At 43.1% G+C, this 18,722-nt stretch overlaps 1 protein-coding gene across 1 annotated transcript; it reads left to right on the forward strand.

The window, feature by feature from the left end:
- Window positions 1-247: 247 nt before the first annotated feature.
- Window positions 248-18,192, forward strand: IL20RB (interleukin 20 receptor subunit beta). The gene is made up of 9 exons (XM_063171457.1): window positions 248-299; window positions 2,488-2,504; window positions 6,535-6,649; window positions 7,527-7,653; window positions 8,930-9,120; window positions 12,084-12,208; window positions 15,470-15,620; window positions 16,535-16,680; window positions 17,173-18,192. Exons 1-9 carry the CDS (start codon window positions 248-250, stop codon window positions 17,359-17,361), a joined length of 1,113 nt encoding a protein of 370 aa, XP_063027527.1. The 3' UTR covers window positions 17,362-18,192.
- Window positions 18,193-18,722: the final 530 nt, after the last annotated feature.

The raw sequence follows: 18,722 nt of genomic DNA on the forward strand, positions 1-18,722 counted from the left end.
CTGTTAAACACATCCATATTTTCCTCTTGGACCTCATGATTTTCCCAACAATAACAAAGTCACTGACCACAACAGCCACCTCTGGGTTATCTGTACAGATATTTGATAGAAGGAACTGGAGATTGGGATAATGAAGAGCAAGAAGATAAAAATTACTTGAAAGGTGTTTCAGAGAACATTCTTGTACCGTGGAGGGAAAACATTCCCAGTTTGGGAAGTGTTCAGGGCCTATCAGTCTGTCCCAAAGATGGAGAGGAGAAAGAAAAGGGAGGTTGGGAGGGATGCAGGAAGGAACAGAGGTAAGGATGGAGGGAGGAGGGAAGTGAGAGGAAGGATAGGAAGGAGGAAAGGGAAGAGAGGGGGTAGAAAGGAAAGGAAGGAAGAAGGGAGATGAGGGGAGGGAGGAGAAAATGTGGAGATTTTTGATTATGCTGCTCCTGCATGTCTGAGAATCTGGAGACATTTGCTTAACTGAATGTTATTTTTATTCTTTCATAAATCCAAAAAACACAGTTTCTTTCCTTGGAAAATATGTACTAAACAAGTCTGACAGATCCCTTTTGTTCACCACTTAAACAGAAGTCATGTATTTGAATTAAAAGGTCTTAGAGAGGAGACAAAATTTTTAAGAACTAAAAGCCCCTTCTAATGTGGCTAGTGGTGAGGAGGAGGAGGAAGTAGTTTAGAAGGGAGGTTTCTAATATTTGCTTTCATCAGAGCTAAAAGCATTTGGTGGGATTTGGTGGGATTGGCCTTTGCTTACATTACCTGTACAGCCAGACTTTCATTTCATTTAAATGACCTTTTGCAGACCATGAGGAGCTTCCCCCTAAACTTTGCCTTTCCCTTGGCTATCACTGTCGTATTTTCTGGAAAAATCCTTTTTGCCTTCTTCTCCTGGGAAGCTAAGAAATCTCAGAGAAAAAGGAAAACAATAATTATCTCATTTGCTTCTCCCTGTTTTGCTGCTTTGGAATGTGGTTTGGAGATTGTTTATCCAACAGGTGCATGTTTGATTGGTTTCATGTGAATTGTTTTAACTTAATGACCAATCATGGTCAGGCTGTGTCAGGCTCTGGAGAGAGTCGCGAGTTTCGTTATTTTCTTATGAAGCCTTTTGTAAGGATCCTTTCGATATGATATGATATGATACCATAAAATAATAAATTTGCCTTCTAGGAACATGGAGTCAGACTCATCATTTCCTTCCTGCCACGGGGGACCCAGAAAATACCACACAGAAAATACTCCACTCTGAAGGAGCCAGCCTGGAGCACAAAGAGGAGCTGATGCTGCTGCCCTGGAGCCCAGGGTGGTTTGGGCTCTCAGGTCTCAGAGCTGCATCCAGATGAAAACCCTGCCTTCACTCCAGGTGAGGTGGAAAGCAGCAGACTCTGGGAGATGGAAAACCACAGGATACCTGTGCCTGCACCACATCAGACCTGGAAACACAATTTCCTGCTCAGTACACAGCCACCAGAAGAGTGATGTTGGAGATAAACTAGAGGACTCAAGTCCCTTCCATCAGTTCTTTGTTCAAGGACACAAGAGATGCCATAGAAATATGAGGAAACCTTCCTCATGCTTGGAAGCATCAAGGATTTATCTAGTTTGGGGCTGAATGTGGGAAATGGATTTGTAGAGAAATCTCAAGGCCTGACAGAAGGCCCACACAGTGTGCATCTGTATGCAAACCTTGAGACAAGAAATGCTGACTGAGAAATGCCATGGAATAGGACAGATACTGTTAAGAGAGAAATGGAAATAGAAAAAATTTTCTAAGGATGGTTTTATAAATAAGACTGGATACTTTGGAGAAATAGAACTGTGAAAAATGCATTGTAGTGGGGCCCATGAGGGGTAATTTTAAATTATTAGCTTTAAGGCATTTGCAGCATGGTGTAGCAAAAGCTGATAGGCCAAGAAACATTTCCAAATGTATTGTAATTAGGAAATGGTTGGCTTCTAATTGTGATGGTGTGAGTTATAACATCTGTATTGTCTCATCCTTACTATGAGACTGAAAATGGAATGAAAATTTTTAAAACACCTCTCAGTTGCCCCATCTCTGGGTCACAAAAGGGCTTGATCCAGCAGCTGAGCAGAGGAGTGAGCACTTACAGTTGCATGGAAAAACCCAACACCTCCTCTTTCCCCCTTTCCAGCCTCTGTTGAAGCCATGTAATGTGCCAGGGAGTGAAGCAGAGTTGCCCCATCCAGCAGAGCTGCACAGACCTGCACAGAGCTGCTGGCAGCAATTACCTGGCACTCCCTGCAGCTGCACCTCCCAAACAATCTTTGTGCCTCTTTGGCACTCTGCAGGAGGAGTTTCACAGCAGCCTCCCCTCGCTGCCCACCATGGCTGGCTCAGAAAAGACTCCCTGGCTGCCAGGGGAAGCTCCTCAGATGTGGAACAGGGAGTGAACCTGGGGTACACCTGAGCAAAATGGCACCAGAGCTCATCTGCCTCCTCCTGTGCACTCTGAGTGCTCCAAGTCTCTCAGGTAAATCACTGAAAGATCTTCACTGGCCCAGGCAGGAGACAGAGAGGCTGTGAGTAACAAACTCCTCTTTCCCTTTGTTCAAGATGCCTCAGCAGCACTTAAATCAAATGAGTACAAGGTCAGGTGATCTTGAATTTTAATTCTTTTTCTAAAATGAATATCAGAATAAGCAAATGTAATCTGTAAATAAGCAAAGGCAATCTGTAAATTCTGTGCTGCAGGTGATTCCTAAACTCTAGAGGGAAATTTCAGTTTGAAGGAATTTAAGTAATGCTGTCTTTGTCTCTGCTCTTTTGCTGCTCTGTGAGAAGCTGAACTCTCAATTCTTCTTTCAATGCTGATCACTCTGAGTACAGGGATGGAGGGTCAGAGAGGAAGGATAGAAAGAGCTAATTAATAGCTCAAATCACTTCTCTGAGGAGAAGTGAATCACTCTTCTCTGAGGAGAAGAATCACTTGTCTGAGGAGACATCTCCTTCAGGATTACCACCCTGGAAGGAGGCTGTGCAACTGGGAATCTGCTTCTCCAGGTAAATGCTCCACACCAGACCCATCTCAGAGGAGCTTGGTCTCAATTCCTGACTGCATTCCAGTGTTTGCAATCTCAGTCCTCTACAAAGCAAACACGGCCTGCCAGCGTGCTTGGGTTTTCCCTGGTCCAGGTTTCCTCAATGTGCCATTTTAGGTTATGTCAACAACATTCTGGTTGTCTTGTGCTTTATTTTTTTTCCTCTTCCTCAGAAAAAATCATTTTACAGCTGCCTCACTATTTGTAGCTCTTAGATGCTCAGACAGAATCCAGTGACAGCATCAAGTGGTTTCTGCTGGGAAAGTTTCTTCTGTGCAATAGGGAAGATTATGACAACCATATTTTATAAGATGACAGAGCTAGACAATATTTTTTTTAAGAAATGTGGGGTTGTTTTTGCTGTATTTTTGCTTAAGGCTTGGCTACCTGAGGCTGTTCCAGGCAGGAGCACTGCTGCCTGTGTGGGTGGTGAGTGCGAGCCTCACAGTGTGACAGAGAGTGGGAGGGAAGCTGGGATAACTTACACCCTGTCTGCCATCCTCTTGGCCTCGGCCTGACATACAAAAATTCACATCCCAGCCTCCTTTCTGAGCAGAGAACATTTATTTGTGCAGTGCTGATGCCCCAAGCTGCCCTGTGGCTGTGCAGAGCAGACTCCAGGGCAGCAGGCACTGTGTTCCTGTCCAGCCCAGGAGTTGGGGTTTGATTCTGGGGACACAAAAAGCCAAGGGGGATGTACCAGGGTGTTGCCTCTTGCTGTGAGTTTGGTTAATCAGCAGATGAGGGAGGGATGGCCCCAGAGCCTGCAGGTTGGGATTCTAGCCAAAGAGATTTTAACATAATATATTACCCTTGTGGAAATTGCTGTTTCTAGGACTGAGAGTTGTGTGGCTTTCATTTTCAACATTTAGCTAATAAAGAAATGCCTTTATCTTCTCAAGATGTTATAGACACTATTTTCTTGTTACCAGTGTTGAGAATTCAGAATTCCTTTGTCAGACTCTCCTTGACTGAAATTTCTCCAAATGGAGAGTCAGACCATGCTCCAAGATACAAAAAGCTGGTGGCATTGTTGTCCTCCAGATTAGCAAAAGAAGATTAATCAATACAATGACTGGAAGTTAAAAAACCAATGCTTAATTCCACAGCAGGAAGGATTTTTCAGCCATATATATATATATATATATATATATATATATATATATATATATATATATATAGCCTTTTATATATAAAGTTTTAAGGGATTTACCAGATAAAGCACTCCTGAGCACTGTACAGCACCAAGTCTGAGACTGCTGTTTTTTCTTGTGTTTGTTGAACCCTTGAAAGGAGATAATATTACAAATAAAGAGGTAATTGTATTAATATTTTTACACTGTTCACATATACTTAGCAATAAGTAGTGGTGATAGTAGTGATGAAGTAACAGCAAGTAATAGGAAATATTATGTTGTTCTATATTCACAGAGCAACAAGGATATTAAAATATATTCCAGAGTAATTAAACTTTATCAAGGTTTATTTAAGGTATTTTAAACTGAAATGTAAGACAGACACATGTACTAGACTTGACCATAGTTTGTTTGGTTTTTAAATTGTAATTCTCTAATGCAAAGAGGATAAAAATTCTAAATTAAAAGGGTCATCCCATTCTAAATGGAAATGTATTCATTGAGTAACAAATTAAATAGAATATACTGCTGATATGGTAGGAGAAAAAATTGCTATTTACAGAGAAAATATCATTTCTTTGGCATGACTGGAAACATTAGGGTGAGAGTCAAAACCCTGGCTTGAATGAGTGCAGTTTGGCTTTTCCAGTGAGGCTGCTGGTGGATCCAAAACCAGATGGAAATGTGGCAGCCCTGGGCTCTCAGCCCTCTGGGTCCTGCATGTGCTCTCTGTCCAGTTGTCTCCTGCTGTGGATGATCATTGTTTCCTTTTCCTTCAAAATGAACAAACCAGAGCTGATGGATTAATTCGGCATTCAAACACTTCACTGTTTGTACTCTGTGCTGTTTATATAACCCAGAATTGTCTTTCCTCCCAGTGTAAAATTTGTGTTGCTTTGTGGGCTGCTGCAACAGATGGGTGGGAGAAACCATGAATATCATTTGCTTGGCTATGACACAGGATTATGTCTAGATCAAAAGTACTCTGGAAAAGCATGAACTCTCCTCCAAACCGTAATTTTCAGCATATAATGCCAAACAGAAACTGAAATCAGTGAACTGCTTTTATCTCTATAAAATAGAGATAAATTATATGTGCCTCTGCACATATATTGTCATTGGATAGAGAATTTTTCCTAGTGAAAGCAGGAAAGAATTTCTGTATGAACTTTTCATAATTTCCGTGTTTTCCTAATTTCTGTATGAGCTTTTGTGATTCAGCTGAAGTGAGATGGCAATTCACTGCCAGTAGAAAACTCACTGGTTTTGACAAGAAAAAGGTGCCCTAAGCCAAGCATAGCCAGGAAATGGAGATTGGACTCAGCAGACAGGGAATAACCCTTGGGCCATTACAGGATTGATAGTCCAATTCAGAACTCTCTGCTTTTAAAATGGGTTTCTAGATAGTTTAATAATATAAGGTTTAGTACTATTGGATGCAAAAAAATTTATATCAAAAATGTCCTAAAGCCAAGAGTTGAAAAAATAGGAAAACCTTCAGTGCAGCTCACCCCTGCTCAGACCTGGAGCTCCATTGTGTCTCTGAGTCCTGGGGAGAGCCAATGTTTGTTCATGGAATGAAATCTGGCATGGATTTCACACCCTCAGGTATGCCACATCCCAAAATTAAAATGTGAACCAAACACAGGGAAAAGTAGCAAGAAATCTGAATGTTGAGAAGAACGGAGAGGACAAGAGACCAAATGGATGATTATGTTTTGCTTTCCAACTTTGTTCATCCTGTGATTCTACTGCAGTATGAAGGTCATTAAAAACTTTGCTTTTTTTCATTTTTTAAATACTAAGAGTGCCTTGACTACAGTGCTCTGAGTGTGTAGAATCTCAACCCACCAGAACTGCTGATGTGGCAGAGAGTGACCCTTCTGTTTGCTGAAGGACAAGGAAGAAAATTTCTCATCCCAGAGAAAATCTGAATTTTATTTGAAAGAGCAGCTGAGCATTGTGTCAATAATGTATGACTTGTGCTAAAGAATCATAAGAGAGTTGGCATAACAGTTCCCCACATCATTAGTGATTTTATAAAGATATGATAAAGGAAATTAGACAGCTATTGTTCCAATGCTTAAAAAAACATTGCTCACGGACTTGTCAGCCTGGTTTGATCCTGGGTAGAACAACTGACAATTTACTGGTTAACTTTGTAAACATGGCTCAGAAGAAAACACCCTTTTTAGTGGCAGTTAAAGACTATTGGATGACAAACTTGGTTAAGTGAGACAAATTTAATCAAAAAAATAATCTTTAAGTAACACATTGTGATAGCACAGTTCTCACTGTCATATTTTCTGAAAAATCCTTTTGCCAGGATTTTTCTCCTGTGAAGCTAAGAAGCCTCAGAGAAAAGGAAAACAATTCTTCTCTCATTTGCTTCTCCTGTGTTGTGCTCACGTGGAATGTGGTTGGAGATTGTTCACCCACAGGTGATTGTTCCATTGCATTCTGCTGGGAGTTGTTTTCACTCTTTGGCCAATCAGGGCCAAACTGTGTTAGGACTGGAGAGAGTCAGGAATTTTCATTATTCTCTTTTTAACATTCTGTAAGTATCCTTTCTGTATTCTTTAGTATAGTTTAGTATAGCATTCTTTAATATAATATAGTATCTTAAAATAATAAATTAGCCTTCTGAGAACATGGAGTCAGATTCATCATTCCTGCCTTCATTGGGACATTCCCTGCAAATATAATAAAGGAACTGTCCCAGAGCTGGGATCTCCCTCAGCAGCAAATCCAGCCTGGAAAGGAGCAGCGCATTTGGAAACATGGTTTCTTTGGAGCAGTTTATGGAGTGAAACAGAGCCAAGTCTGTTATTTGGCTCCATTAAACCCAACTGGAGGGCTTGGCCTTCTCCTCCCACCACAAAAACTGTGGTGGGAAAGCTCTGTTCAGGTCACTGTTGGACTGCAGCTCTCAGCCTGGCATGGGCAGCATTCATCAGCTTCAGCCAGGCAAGAAATTCTCTGTCCTAAACCAGAACTGACCCAATATTAAAAATTCATCCAACTTTGGAAGTTATTCACTACATGAGGAAGCAATCCTCACACAGAGGTCTTGGTCAAACTGTTTTAGTGATAAAATGAAAAACTGAAATAAGGCAAAGGAGCACTTTTAGCTGAGCTGCTCCATCTTTTCTTCTTCTCTGTAAAATACTTCAAACACTGAAGTGACTGTAGTGAAATGAAGCGTGTGCATCTGATGCAAAACAGTGTTTTGCACTATTCTTCTAAGCTTCTCCCAACCCGCCCCCCAACCATAAATTCTTTTTTTTTTTTTTTTCCTTTCTTTTGCTGGGATTTTAGGAGGAGATGCTTTGTTGCCAGCACCTCAGAGTATCTCCATTCTTTCAACCAACATGAAACACTTCTTAACTTGGAGTCCTGTGATCGTCCAGGGAGAAACTGTGAGATACTCTGTTGAGTTTCAAGGGTAACTACTCAATTTTTTTATTCTTTTTGCATTTTGAACATTGTTTATCTCAACTTTCAGTTCTAAATTTTTGGTTGTCTTGTTCATATTCAGTTCACAAGCCTAAGAGAAGTTTAGCACTGTTAATGAGAAAGGAAAAATTCCTTTTGTTCCAGTTCTGGAACAGTTTGCAAGTTGATAGATGCTGGAGTAATCCAAGGTGTGCATCAATTCCATATAAGAAATCTTCCTCTATCCAAGAATTCAAAATTAAGAAGATTTGCAACATTTTGTTTAGAGGAGGAAGGAGAAAACATTGAGCTTTATTTCTTGTAAACATTTTGAACATTTGACACCACAGCAGGTTTCTGGTACATTTGAGCTCTGACTTTTATTACAATATGGCTTTGGGATTGGGGACTGTGGAAATCCAGAGCACTGGGAATATTTCTCTGTTTTCTCTGGGGTGCCCCAACTCCCAGGGCAGCACTGACTTTGACCCTCATTCATGGAGAAAGTTTCTTAGACTTCAAGACAAACTACAATCCTCAAAAGTGTGAAATAGATTATAGAGAGTAGTGCAGGTGTATCACTTGGTGAGAAATTTAGGTTTTGGGATTTTTAGTATGTTGTGGGTGGAAGCAAGATGGAGAGCACAGGGTGTAGTCCTGGGTTTTATTCTTCATGCTTTTTCTTTCTTCTTATTTATGCGTATGGGTGGCATTTTGTAATTGGGAAGAAAAGTCCTCATTGGGGGCTCTGTGGGATGAGTTACTGGGTTAAAAGGGAAAATAATCTAGGTGTTACTTCCTAATTGGATGGTTTAGACCTAAAAGACCGTGTACCAAGAGATTGTTGGCCATTTTGTGCCTTCTAATGAAAAGCTGTGAACTCACAGCAGTGAGACAGTTTTACTGGTAAGAAATAATAAACACTTGAGTCCAAACACAAGTTACTGTCTCAATTAGTGCCTTCAATCCATACCCAGAAAAACCAAGGACTGGTCCCCCCTGAGAGGATGATCAAGTCAACTGAGTGGGCCAGGCTTCATGCATCAACACTGTGTGGGCTGTCCCCACCTCCCACAGCACCGTGCTGCATTTGGCTCACGAACCAGTCAGGGTGATTTTCTCCAGATAAGATGCTAAACACACCCACACTGCTTCCAACACCTGTGGTGCTCCATCCCCAGTGCACCCCAGTGCAGGTTTTACCTGGAAAGAACCCAGCAGCAGCTTTGGCTGCACAGATGGAGCTCATGTCAGACCGCTGCCTGTGTGCTTCCTCTCCTCCTCAGGGAATACGAGCGGGAATACGCCAACGGGAGCTGGATCCCCATCTCGGAGTGCTCCCTCACCACAGCCACCATCTGCAACCTGACCGAGGACATCTCAGCCTCCGTGGCCTACAAGCTGCGTGTCAGGGCAGAGCTCGGTGCCACCAGGTCACAGTGGGGCACCACCAAGGGCTTCTTCAACCGCGCCATGAGTGCGTCCCGCCTTCAGTGGCATCTCCTGGGCTGTGTGCTCAGAGCTGGGGGTGCTCAAAGCTGGTTGTTGGGGTGTGCTCACAGCTGGGTGTCAGGATGTGCTCAGAGCTGGGCATTGGGGTGTGCTCAGATCTGAGTTTTGGGGTGCTCTCAGAGCTGGGTGTTAAGGTGGATGTTAAGGTGTTCTCAGAGCTGGGTTTTGGGGTGTGCTCAGATTTGAGTTTTGGGGTGTTCTCAGAGCTGGGTGTTGGGGTGTTCTCAGGTGCCTGTTTGCGCCCTTAAATGACATTTCCTGGGCTGCATTCTCAGATCTGGGTGTTGGGGTGTGCTCAGGTGCCTGTTTGTCCCCCCTTGCGTGGCAGGCAGAGCACAGACAAGCACAGAGCACCTCCTGCTTCTCAGCTGCTCTCATCCTGGGTTGGGGGGTTCAGACAATATTCTTGGGTATGAGTTCATCCCAAGGCAGAGCCATAATCATTTGGGCTTGAATGTCAAGGATTTCAAAGATAAGCAAGATGACTGCAGGGATTTCCTTTCACAGGCTGGTCACTCTTACCCTTAAATTTAAAGGATTGTGTTCAACTAGGCTTGCTGTCATTTAATCCAAGCCATGTAGTCACCTCTAAGAGGTCCAGAACCTGATCCTAACGGAGCTTTTACTCTAGAAAACAGCCCTGTCATGCTCTATGTGCCTGGTACTAAATCCCACTCCATGGTTCCCTCTTCCCATGGTGTCAGATCTATGAGGTAACCTCAGAAGAAGAGAGAAAACTGGAACACACAGCATTGATTTCCTCCTAGCAATGCAGGATGTTTTCTCCACATCCTTCCAAGTCCTGCAAAGCCTGAGGTCCAGCTCAACCCAAGGATTAAAATGAGCATACTGTTTCCAGGATTTCTCTGGAATCATTTCCTCTGCTCTCTGCCATGTAGTCAACAAAAACTGTGGTGGGAAGGCTATGCTGAGGTCACTGTTGGACTGCAGCTCTCAGCCTGGCATGGGCAGCATTCATCAGCTTCAGCCAGGCAAGAAACTCTCTGTCCTAAACCAGAACTGACCCAATATTAAAAATTCCTCCAACTCTAGAAGTTATTCACTACTTCCTGAGGGAGTAGTCCTCACTCACACAGAAGTCTTGGTCAAAGCAGCACCATCAGAAGTGCCACCTAAGCTGCTGACTGTGTCTCTGTGTGGAAACATAGTCTAGAGAGTGCTTTAGATAAAAAATCCTTCCCTTTTCCAGCAGCTATGGAGGCACAGACAGAGGCACAGGCCACACTGTCAGGCAGATACAGGGCAAGGACACCCCTGGGACAGGAACAAAAGCAGCGGCTTCTCATGGCTCAGTGAAGTGTTTGGCAGCTTGGTCCTGTGTCTCAGGGACCCCAAAGCAGCCTTCAGACTGAGTGTGACACTTCAGAGGCCACCGCTTGCACTGGGATTCAGTGTGAATGTGACAGATGTTTGAAAAAGAACAGTCCCTGCAAGTTCTTGTCCTTATGCATTTTTCCTGCTCTGCTGTCACACCTCTTGGGAAGCCTGAGAGGAGCAAAGGGATCCAAACCCAGCCCACAGGGCCTGTCAGGGGTTCACAGGCAGCCAGGCCAGCAGCAGAGCCCCAGGGCCAAAGCCACAGGGGCAGAAGCACATTGAGTCATGGAAAACACTTTTTGAAAAAATCTTCCTAAAGCAAAGAATTTAGTCAGTCTTCCTTCTTCATTTCTCATCATTGACAGAGTAAGTTGCTATCCAGTGTGCCAGCACAGAGCTAGATAGAAATGCTCCTGTTTGACAGCTGCATCTTGCAATGTCCTTTTGTTAATACATTAGCACAATATTTTCTTTTAACCACCAAATGATAACAGTTTGATTTTTTTTTTTAATTTTGAGATGTGGTGCTAAGGAGATTTTCACCTTTTTTTTTTCAGCTTTTCATTTAGAAGTAAAAAGTAGATTTCCAGGCCTCCCATTTGTGGCACACTCATCATGTACATGCTTGGATTTTATGTTTTCATATTGCTCAGTATTAGTGGCAATTCACTGGATGTAAGAGCAAATTCTATTAAGAACATCTCTTCTATATGGCACCATGCATCACTCTCCTTCCTTTCTTGAAAGCAAAGAAGTTGAAACATGTTTCAGCTACAGCAGAGTGGTAAAAAATGGCATAGATAAGTGTGAATAATGGCACAGATAAATAGTGCAAACATGATCTCTGTACTGCCTTGAACTTCCCAGTTCATAAATGTACAGTGCAGTTTCATCTCTGCTCGATTGATTCTCATTATTTCACTCACATTGCTCACAGCAGAATCCCAGACAAAACCAAGCTTTGAATATGAAAGTAAGCAGGAAGCAAATTGCCTCAAGATTCACTTGCATACATTTCCAAAACCTGAAGTCAGAGCAGATCCTCAGCCCAAGTCTGTCTAAAACCATGCAGACACTAAAAGAAAATCAGGATTCATGTGAATTACCCTGAGGCTCATCATGTTTTTTCCTTCACCTTTGAATAACTGCCAAAATTCCCAGGAACAGCAGTGGTTTTCCAGCTCCTGTTCAGTGTGGCAGAGCTGATCCTGCCCAGGAGCACAAGAGCTGCCCTGATCTGCTGTCCCAGCCTCGGTGGCCCAGCTGCTTCTGCTGCAGCTCTCATGGCACCCTCAGGCCAGGCAGTCCCTCCACTGCTGGAGGAGAAAATTCAAAGCCTTTCAAGTTCTGTGCAGCTCAGCTGCTGCCAAATTCCCATTTGCAATGCCAGCCATGGTACTCTCCTACTGAAAGTCTGCTCCTGCATTTGAACGCACAGGGAGGAAGAGCAGAGAGGTTCCTGCCCTGCTGAAGCTGTTCCTGCAGGTTGATGTTGTTCCAGTGGTGATGGCAGCCTCTGTCCCTCCTGTCTGGGCACAAGGGGATCTCAGGGCTGGCTCTGGGTGCTAATGGTGCTCTCTGTGTTGGCAGCATCCCTCACCCCACCCCAGCTGAGGGCCGTGGCGGATGGGCACCATTTGCTGGTGGACCTGGCAGACATGGGGCCCTCCTTCCAGTTCCGGGTGCTCTACTGGAGGAAGGGCCAGGAGACCAGGGTGAGTTTTACCCTCAGGCTGCAGGAAATAACTGAGAGTTCCCTGAGGGATGCACACAGGGCCTCTTAGCCCATCCCAGTTCCTGCTGCGGTTCCTGCCTGGAGTGGGTTGGTGCCACCTCACCCTGCACACACCAGGGGTTGCTGTGGGCTCCTCATGGAGGAGTTTGTCTGTTCTTTCCATATCTCCTTCTCTGGGAAAATGAATCCCCTCGACACCTCAACTATTGTGGTATTTTCTGTGGTTGAAGGGAGGAAATGATGAATCTGACTGCATGTTCTTAGAAGGGTAATTTATTATTTTATTATCTATATTATATTAAATATTTTATAATTATAATTATATATTAATTATATTAATATTAATTATATTCTATATTATAATTATATATTAATTATATTATATATAGTTATATATTAATTATATTAAAGAATGCTACACTAAAACTATTCTAAAGAATAGAGAAAAGACAGAGATAGAAGGCTAAAAGATAATGAAAAACCCATGACTCTCTCCAGAGTCCCAACAGCTGGACAGTGATTGGTCATTAAGTTAAAACAATTCACAAGTTGGATAAACAATCTCCAACCACATTCAAAAGCAGCAAAACACAGGAGAAGCAAATCAGATAATTATTGTTTTCCTTTTTCTCTGAGGCTTCTCAGCTTCTCAGGAGAGAAATCCTGGCAAAGGGATTTTCCCAGAAAATATGACAAACTATAGCTAGAAACCAGAAGTCAGGAACCAAAGGTGTTTGTGCTGACTTCTCCCTCTGGAGTTCATCTGGTTTACTCAGACTGGGGTTAAGGTGTCACAGTGAGGTGCTGACAAACTTTCCTCAATTTTCTGAGTCAGAAACTTCAGCATTAGTAGTCCTTGATGGATTTTGTTCCATTAATTTATCTGTTCTGGCTTTCAATCTGTGTAAACTTCTAGCTTGTACAGTTTCCTGCAATGAGCAATTCTGCACCTTGACTCTTGTGCAGTCTCAGCCTTGATTTGGGGATGAGAGAGAGAACAATTATTCTCCATTCACTTTCCCTACCACTATATTAGCTTCATATTCTGTATCTTTGCAGGCCAAGGACTCCCAGACTCCTCAGCTGTTCCCTATGGAAGCCCTCACAGCTATTTTTGTTTTTGCCAGGGTGTGGGCAGGGAGAAACCTGCAGAATCCAAGGTGCAGGAACACTCTGTGTTAGCACCACAAAACAAAACAAGTCTTCCCTTGTCTCTCCAGCAATTGTTAATGTGAGCACCACAGAGCTGACAATCCCATGGAACCTGAACCCCAGGTTCCTGTTTCTGATGGAGGATGATGTGAAAATGTAGAAGAATTCTCATGAGCATAATTCCACATTTCTCAGGGTTGAATTGCATTTGTTGCTTTATTACCAGATCCTCCTGCTGTTCTTCACTGTTGTCTGTCATCTTTACTATTGTGAAGTGGGTTTTTAGCACCACTAGCAGGTATCAGTTTTCATTATTCTTCCTGATCACCTCTGCTAATACTGAGTCCCCACCATGGCTTCCTGCCACTCTCAATAAGCAATTTACACACATACAAAAGTCTTTAGCCTATAAAGAGAAGCAGGAGCAGGACTGCCCACTGTGAGATCCAGCTAAATGAGACAATAGGCTTTCTGACACCTTAAAAACAATCAATAGATTTGCATCTGGTTGTCTTTTATGAATTAATTTTATTAATTTAACTTAATTATTTATTAAATCTTCATTATGTGATCTTAATGACCTCAACATTCATTCCAAAAATTTCAGAATACTTTCTACCAACTGGACTGTTGCAAACATTAATTTTACTGGTCAAGACAAGTCCTGCGCTGGGACTCTTTTTTTTTTTTTTTCAATTATTTTTACATTTGACATGTCTCATTTGATGTTTTTGCAAGAGATCACTCCAGGTAGTCATACACATTATTTTTTCCTTGAAATCTTTTCAAACTAATGGCTCTCCATATCATGTTTCTGTGGAGAAGGCCATTTTGATGGTGGGAAGGACTTGCCCTGCCAGGAGAGCCCTCCTGGCTCGTTGGAGTTTTCCATATGTGTGGAGCTAGAGGCTGATCAGGCCTTCTGTGAGAACAGGTTTGCATCTGCAGCACAGCAAGAGGAGCAGCTGGGGAGCTGTTAGCCATCCTCTCATGGCTGGGGACACTGAAACAGCAAATTCATTTTGCCAGCAATGAATGCAGACCTATTTATGGCAATAAATTAATGTACTGCTGCTTACACTCTGTTTCAATTTGCTGCAGTGTGTCTCAGGCGCACACACCAAACTCACTGCCCCTCACTAACTGGTCCATCCCCTCTCTGAACTCCCTGGCACAGCTCTCACACCCTGTCCCAGCACAGTGATGCTTTTGGCATCCATCACACCCAGAAAAAGCTCAGATCAATTGAGACCTCGGCCATGTCCCTCCTAGCAGGGTGCCAGGCTCTGCTCTAGGGTTGTGGCCTAACATCATCATTTATCTCTGGCTTACAGCTCCTTCCTTCAGCCCCCCCTGCCCTTCCTGAAGTATGTGGGCTCATTCTGCACCCCACTGTGCTTTGCTGGCTGCTTTCATCCTCCTTTTGTCCTGCTCACATAGGCTCAGACATCCCCTGCTGCTCCCTCCTTTCCTCACTGGATGAGCATTGTGGTGATGCCAGATCATTTTGTGCATTTTCACTTTTCTATATCTCAGTATCCTTTACACTGAGTTTTGGAGCTCTGTAGCCCATTATTGCATTCCTAGCTGCTTTTCCCAGTGATTTTCCCCACCATATTCCAAAGCATCTCACCTACCTTGGTTCTTCTTAGAAACCAAGGCCAAAAAACAGCTCTTGGAGACACATTTTCACCAATAAACTTCAGTTCCACCTGAAGGGGGAGGATTTAGAAGGGGCATGAACTTGGGGGATGTGGAAGGGGGGAGTTGAATCAACACTTGTGCTCTTAATTGGTGCTTTTTTCAATGATGCTTTACTGAAGTTATGATTCTGTATTTATATATTTATACAAATTTACTGAAGTTATAACTGTATTCAACCTGTGGCGGGGGTGGGGGGGTTTGTGGACATTTTCCATACCTGCCCCTGGAGGCCTCCAATAAAGATCAACCTTTGTGTTACCTCCTGCACTAATACTATCTCAGAAGGGCGTGTTGTTTCATTCCCAGCTCCTTTGAGGCACCAATGCAGGGCTGCTCTCTGAGGTGAGATCCCTGCCCTGATGTTTGTGTTGTGGGGCTGTGGCAGGTGCAGCAGAAGGTGCTGAGGGAGGTGAGCTCCGTGGTTCACCTGGACACCATGGAGGCAGGAGCTGAGTACTGTGTGAAGGCTCAGACTCACGTCCAGGCCATCAACAGGAGCAGCAGCTTCAGCCCCACGCAGTGTGTGAGGGCTCAGGGTAAGAGCCAGCCCTCCCTCCTGCCCCCTGCCCTGCCCAAAGCTTGTGGGAAATCAATTTGAAGAGAATTTTAAAGTAAGTTTCTGAAATAGTTGGCTTCTGATTGTGATGGCGTGATTTATGACATCTGTATTGTCTCACCATTCACATAAAGCTAAAAAAGTAGAATTAAAAAAAGAAAATACTTTAATTTTTAAATAACTAAAATATTAAAAATTAAAAATTAAAAATAAATAATATAACTATATCATTATAATAATATTATAATATCATAATTCTTATAACTATACTAATAGTATTATATTATTTTATTATTATTGTAATAATTATAGAATATTATTATATTGTAATAATGTTATAATACTTATCTAGAGATACTATATCATTATATAATATCATATCAGATTAATCATTATAACATTATATTATATAAATGTATTAAAATATAATTATTATAATAAATTATTGTAAGCAATATTATATTATTTTATATTACAGTGATATTATAGTGAATTATTATAATAAATATTATAATAATATTATAATGAAGTAATTTAAATAAATAGAAATAAAAAATTAAAAGTTATATTATGATTTTTAAAATAAATAATAATAAAAATAGAATAAAAGTTTTTAAACACCTCTCAGTTGCCCCATCTGTAAGTAAAAAAAAAAGCTTAATCCAACATCTGCTCTTCCTTTTGTTTCCACTCCAATCTCCTGCCTGGTTTGCTGTGTTTGCTCCTTTGCAGAGGTGCAACAGGAAGGGTGCAGCCCCACCGTGGCACTGGAATCGGCTGGGGAGGGATGTCCCCAGGGTAGGTGGCAGAGCAGCCACAGAGGACTCAGGCTGTGCAGTGAGTGTAAGCTCCCTGCAGGGTCTCTGAGAAGTTTTGCTGCTCTCTCATTTGCAGGTGACAAATCCATGTGGTTGGTTACTGCCCTCATCGCCTCTGCTGGCTTTGCTGTGGCAGTTTTGACCCTGCCTCTCCTTGCCTGGAAAATCAGTAAAATCTTCCAACACTCCTGCTGCCCTGCTGCTGTCCTGCCAGACACACTGGTAACTTTTTTTTTTACTGTGTTTTATTGGATTTTAGCATGCTGGGTATTCACAGGAGCATGGGGCAGTGATAAAGAGCAGATCGCCCGGAATCTTTTCCCTTTCCAGCATGAGGAGCTGAGCTGCAGGGATGCAGCAGCCCTGAACTGCCTTTAGCCCCAAACCCTGAGCAGGAAAGACGCTCCTGGTGCTTCTGAGCTGGGGAGGCAGGGACTGCCCCAGCTGCTCCCTGACCCCACCAGCTGTGCCACTGTCAGCACTGCTGCACGTCCCTGCTACCCCTCTGAGCTTCTCAGCAGCCTGCCAAGGAGAAATCAACCAACAGCTCCTGGGGAAAATGTGAGAATGTCCAGCTCAAGTGAGAATGCAGCTTAGCTGCTTCTGTGGCTGTGGGCTCTCTGGACAGCTGTGGCGGGAAGGAAGAGAGGAACACTTTGTGGGGAAAAGGACAAGCAGCCTGAGGGTGTTTGAGGGAGTGCATTTGTTTTCCAGAAGGAATCAGAGCCCCCCACCCAGCTGATCCTGCGGGGCAGGGAAGAAGCTGAGCAATGTGACCTGATGGTGGTTGTGATGCCCTCAGAAGAAGCTCTCCAGCTATGGATTCAAAAGGCACTTCAGAGCAGCCCAGAAAACCAACAGCCCCTTTGTAGCAGCTTCCTCCATCCCATCAAAAGCAAGTAAAGGTGGCAGCTGCCAGTTCCTGTCCCTGTCCTTCATACCCTTAGGAGCAGACATGGGGTGACCCAGGCCCCCTTTTTCACCAGAGCAACACCAGGAGAGCCCAGTCTCTTACTCCAAATCATTTCAGCCTCGTTGTTTTTATCTCAGTAAGAGCTTCTTGTGTGGCTAAGCCAGCTGGAATGATCAGGGGGAAAAATGCAGACCCTGAAGTGAGGTGAAATTCTTTGAAAAAGGCATGAGGGGATGTGGCATCCCAATCTGTGCACGTGACAGGCACAGTGCTGGTGCCACCAAAACTTGCAGACACCACCATGAGGGATGCCTGCTTTCACCAGTGCTTTGGAAGGAGTGCTGTGGGAAACAGCCAGATCTCTGAAGTGCTTGGAGGGAGCTCTGCAAGACTAACAGAGCATCACTGACAGTATACAGCTCCAGTATCACCCAGTCAGGGTGTCAGAAATGCAAAAGCTGTGTATTGTGGCATTCACATTCTCTGAAAAATCCCTTCAACCAGGAGTTTTCTTCCTGGGAAATTGAGAAGCCTCTGAGAAAAGGAAAACAATTCTTATCTCATTTGTTTCTCCTGTGTTGTGCTCATGTGGAATGTGTTTGGAGATTGTTCACCCACAGGTGATTGTTCCATTGCATTCTGCTGGGAGTTGTTTTCCCTCTTTGGCCAATCGGGGCCAGGCTGTGTCAGGACTCTGGAGAGAGTCAGGAGTTTTCATTATTATCTTTTTAGCATTCTGTAAGTATCCTTTCTGTATTATTTAGTATAGCATTCTTTAATATAATATAGTATAATAAAGTAATAAATTAGCCTTCTGAGAACACGGAGTCAGACTCATCATTCCTGTCTTTGTCAGGACATTCCCTGCAAGTATAATAGTGTATACATGAAGGAAAAACCAAGACCTTTAGGGAGAAGAAAATTAGGGGTGAATTATTTAAATGAGAGAGGATTGGAGTTGAGAACGATTGGGAAAAGACAGAGAAAGGTAGGCTCCAGAAATAGTAAAAGAAATGGGAAAAGAGAAAAAAATATGTGTGAATAGTGGTCAGGATTTTCCAGAGTGCTTGCTGGGCATCCCCGTGGTTCAACACCATATCTGAAACAGGACAGGGATTATTTCACACCAGGCAGATGTGTTGCTGTGGTCAGGAGGGCCAGAGTGAGGGGCAAATGCAGTTCTCATCTTGGCAAACAGGAATATCAGGCTGGATGGATCAAGCATCACAGCATTGCCATTTAGTGACCATCCCACGCCTGATAACACCATTATCCTCCAGGCATCTTCTCCTCTTGAGGAAGGAAATTGCAAAAGACAAGAGAAATTCCTTCTAAATACAGATGAAATACA

The sequence above is a fragment of the Melospiza melodia genome, chromosome 18, assembly GCF_035770615.1.
Source record: "Melospiza melodia melodia isolate bMelMel2 chromosome 18, bMelMel2.pri, whole genome shotgun sequence".
In the NCBI taxonomy this organism is placed as follows: Eukaryota; Metazoa; Chordata; class Aves; order Passeriformes; family Passerellidae; genus Melospiza; species Melospiza melodia.